General features: G+C 40.8%; 1 protein-coding gene across 1 annotated transcript; it reads right to left on the reverse strand.

Annotated features, from left to right (window-relative positions):
- Positions 1-1,509: 1,509 nt before the first annotated feature.
- LOC119308300 lies at positions 1,510-4,114 on the reverse strand. Its single transcript, XM_037584407.1, has 6 exons — positions 3,836-4,114; positions 3,655-3,731; positions 3,240-3,348; positions 2,740-2,822; positions 1,759-2,574; positions 1,510-1,648 (listed from the first exon to the last, which is right to left on the reverse strand). The coding sequence occupies exons 1-5, from the start codon at positions 3,900-3,902 to the stop codon at positions 2,389-2,391; spliced, it is 522 nt and encodes a 173-aa protein (XP_037440304.1). The 5' UTR covers positions 3,903-4,114; the 3' UTR covers positions 1,510-1,648; positions 1,759-2,388.
- Positions 4,115-4,376: the final 262 nt, after the last annotated feature.

Here is a 4,376-nt window from a genome sequence, read left to right on the forward strand (position 1 = left end):
TTTCAGGTCGGGGTACATAAGCTATCAGGTCTATGATGTGTGAGTTACCATGCTATCCAGTATTCACACAAAAGTAACCTGGGGTACATAGGTTGTATACTTTTCATCATACGTGAGTTATCAGGTCCGATATAAGTGTACAACCATGTTATTTACTCTGAAGTTACCGGGGTATATTTTTTAACAACTTTTATCTTGGGGGTGAAAAAGTACCCATGGTATTTGTACATGAGTTATCATCGCTGATGTGTATATATTACCATGCTATTTTTAATGAAGTTATAGGGGGTATATTTTTCAACAACTTTTATATCAGAGTCGAACTTTACCGTGGTGTTTGTACGTGAGTTATCAACTTTTATCCCTGGACATTTAAAAAAAATCACGGTTCAAAGTTATCGTTCTATTTGTACCTAAGTTATCAGGACAAAAAGCCTATATTATCATGCTATTTACATAAAAATAATCGGTGGTATATTTTCCCCTCGAATCAGAGTTACCACGGTGTTTGGTATTCGAATGTCGGTTATTAGGCCACAATGCATAGGCTAGTTAGTCTTTTAATAGAGCAAATGTTCATCAATGTCTTGGTATTAAAACAAGTTTTGACTTCAACTCACAACAAGAAGTAATTGTAGCTGGATTGGTTAGCTCGGTAAACTCACTAGTAGATGGTTAGAGTTCGATTCTTCGCACAAGTAATTTTTGACGCTATTTTCTACTTAAAAGTCAAGCTGAAGTGGCACTAGAAAAACTTCCTAAAATTGCTCATGTGATCACGATCCGGAAATCACGCCATCTATTTCGTTTCCCACTAATAAAACACTCTAAAATCAAGCCCATAAAACTTTCTAAAAATAGCTCCCGCCATAAGATCCGACAATTACGTAGAAAAAATCGCGCCAGGGATCGAGAAAAATGCGCCCGCGCGATCATTCTGATTCAAAAAAAAACCGCCCTGAAATCACGGACGCAAGATCTGAAACGAACGACATCGGATGTGTGCGGATCTGTTGCAAACTGCCAGTCGGCAGGAATTTAGCATTCTCGTTTTCTAATATAATTTTGGACAGACAGATATAATATGCACAGTAAAAAGAAATGGAGGGAGTACATTGGAAGTTACATTGAGTTCGTCATAAGCTAGATCACAATATCCTCCATCGCTTCCAAACTACGGCCACGGTCTCAATGCATCATTTGAACCATGTAAATCAAAAGTCGGTTGAAAACCATTGTCTGGCACCACCACCAGTAAGCTGGCGGTAAGGTAAGGTTTAACTCGAAAAGGTACAGTACTTGCTTGGCTGCGAAGTGACCCATCACTTGCATGCCTTCGTCTCTTTAGCCGAAGCATGGTAATTAATTTACATCTGTGTACATCCTAAGCAAAACCTAAAGAAACAACTTTGGCTTCTCCCAGGAGCATGACCATGGGCTCATGGCCACACTCGATCGCATCGGCCAAGGAATATGGGGCTTCTGGTCCTCACGAGACAACGTGTGACCCATTCTTCTTTGTTCTCAGGAAACTAACCAATGTGATCATGGGGGCAACACCCGTCCCCGAACGCTTCTTGATTGTTGTTGTCTTCCATGGCTTTCCATCTTGCACAGTACCCGTGGTCGTAGACGTTACATTGTAAAACTGCGCGCAAATACATCATGATTCAAACTGGGAACCTTGCAATCGATGGATTGGGTTCTTTTTCCTCAGGAAAACTGATGATCTTACACAGCTCAGAATAAAACATTTACCTCGCAAACACCATGTAATAGCAACCTCTGAAATGGGTCCTGGACATTCAACACAAGCACATCTTTATCAGTAGTGTCTTCAATGAAGGCCCTGATCCATTCCTGCAAAAGTGAAGCACGGTTTTTGCTAACTTAAACAACAGCAAAATAATACAGATATAGACAAGTATATACTTTCTTTTCAAGAATAACATAGTCAAGTATATGCTTTCTGCAGAGCATCTAAGCTGGCTGTACTATTGAATCTAACAAGTATTAAACAGATACAGATAGAACTTACAAGCAGTGAGTAGGACTCCATATGGAAGATCCATAACACAGTCAATACTTGCAAATATTTTCCTACTCAATCCGAAGTAGAACCAAATTGATCAAAACAGCATGTTCTTTGTTTTATCAGAATAATGGTGCTAAACTGCTAACTCATACATAAGCCCATCAGCAGTACATAATTTGAACTTACTAATATAAGCAGTGCATGAATTGTTGGTTTTAACAACTGAACTCAGTTCAACAAACATTTATCAGATTCCATTTCTTTCCATTTGCATGATTCATTTAATCTATATGTGCTCAGTGTTCCGAAACTACAAACCAAACAGATGAGAGTAGATGAATTATCTTCATGTGCTACATAGCATTACACAACCAAAATATTACTAGTACCATTTTATTTTTACTCCCAAGTCTTGACACCACACATGTTCTAAGCATTATAACAACAACCAAAAATATAACATTCAGCACAATTGACTCATCTTCATTCACAAGATTCTTCTGCTTTGATGATTGTTTCATCCGTTGCATAAATCTTGCCTGCAAATATAAAACTTGCCAAGTGTCATGGATCTATTAACAATGCATACATACTGGCAATATGATAGGCACATGTTATATGTCTCTCTAGTCTGTGCATTTGGGTTTAATATATTGCAGACTAGTGATGGACAACATACATCGACATGACAGATGCTAACATACCTCAACGTCCATGTCAATGCTCCTGAATGCATCCCACTCACCAACACTTGTCCTGCAAAATGCTGACAGTGGTGCTTCCTCACCTACATGCAGAAAATTGGTCAAATGCAACAAATGAGATGTTTGAAACATAACAAATGCATAAAAAAATATGTATTGATGCCAATGCCAAATGGCAGCACAACTAAAATGAGAAACTCCGCATAAGCGCTTAGAGGAAAACATGCCATGGAAAGAATCAGTACAGATCATTCACATGATGAATCATGAATTCATGAATACAAAGAAATTAGTTAACGCCATAACACTGCTGATAAAAAGTTAAAATGAGCATGTTCTAAAGAGAAAAGATGTATCCAAACAAAATCTAAACCGCCTATTGCAATCCATGTAGGTTTAAATGGAAAACTGGAGTACTCAGTGCAGATTTACTTAGAACATCACATTCTATGATCAGGTTGCAAAATGTTGTAACAAATTTGAGCAGCATTGGAGCTCACCAAATGGCGGAGGGGCAAAGAGGCCTTTGATTTCTTCAACATGAAGACGAGGGACGAGCTCAATCAGCAAGCGATCATTCAACCATCTGCGAGACCTCCGGTTACTAACCTGTATAACATTGTAAACAATCATAACATGCTTAATCATATAGCCTTTATATCGAAACACATATAAAGCATAAAAGTATCAGGTCAATTTTTTGTTCCCAGTTAAGGGTTTCACCCCCGAGGAGACTAATACGGCAAGTCTCTGTTAATTTCAATTGCTTCTCACAAGAATCAAACAAGAAACGCCATTATTTAACCATTTACACTCGTATTTCCAACCTTGAAAAAAACATAACTCGAGCGCTACCTCCCACATGACAAGAATCAAATAAGGTACAGTAACATCATCGACGGTCAGGCTCCTCACCTTGGTTGCCATGTCCTCCAGGGCTTCAATCTTCCTCTCGATCATCTGCCCACGCGTCTTGGCGGCAGCGGCATCGCCTGCGTTAACAGGAATAAAATTCCAGGAAAAGTGCACCACATTAGGGTAACTTTGGACACAACTAACACCGAGATCCACCAATTTCGAGCGAAAAATAACCTACCTTTGGCGGAATCGAACAGCGACTCGTAGAACTCCTCCTCCCTCCGCAGCAGATCCGCGCTCGCCATGGTTGAGTCCTTCACGCAAGCTTCTCGCGCTCCCTTCTGGACCTCGTAGCTTCTGCCGCGGCGATGGAGAAATCGAGGCTTGGGTTGGCTGGTTTCCGCTTTTGTCCCGGTTGCGGCTGGCCCTCCTGCGCTCTGTTTCTAGGGTTAGAATTGGGGGAATCGTGTGCTCGTGATTCGTCTTCCGGGGAAGGGAGACGGGGTTGGGCGAGAAACGTGACGCGCGCGCGGGTTACTGGATGAAGGTGGGACCATACATATGTGTGGGGTCCGCATGTAAGTTAGCGTGGCTGGCTCGGGAACTTGTTGAAGATGAGACGGGCACGAAAGAGATCTCGAGTGGATATGCGGACGAATGGAACCGGATCTCCAGAGGTGTTTCTCCGCACAAAGGTTGACAGAGCTTGCTTGTTTTCTTTTTAATAAAAAATACACTAAAGGTTTTTAAAGTATTTCAAATGTGTCAAGTAGCTTCTA

The sequence above is a fragment of the Triticum dicoccoides genome, chromosome 5B, assembly GCF_002162155.2.
Source record: "Triticum dicoccoides isolate Atlit2015 ecotype Zavitan chromosome 5B, WEW_v2.0, whole genome shotgun sequence".
Taxonomy (NCBI): domain Eukaryota; kingdom Viridiplantae; phylum Streptophyta; class Magnoliopsida; order Poales; family Poaceae; genus Triticum; species Triticum dicoccoides.

What these genes read in the sequence shown, in the direction of transcription:
- LOC119308300 (XM_037584407.1), bottom strand. Translation starts at nt 3,902, where the DNA reads ATGGCGAGCGCGGATCTGCTGCGGAGGGAGGAGGAGTTCTACGAGTCG. An exon ending in CTTTGCCCCTCCGCCATTTG is followed by an intron (nt 2,823 to 3,239) that starts GTGAGCTCCAAT and finishes TTCTGCATGTAG; the next exon opens with GTGAGGAAGCACCACTGTCA. An exon ending in GCATTGACATGGACGTTGAG is followed by an intron (nt 2,575 to 2,739) that starts GTATGTTAGCAT and finishes TTATATTTGCAG; the next exon opens with GCAAGATTTATGCAACGGAT.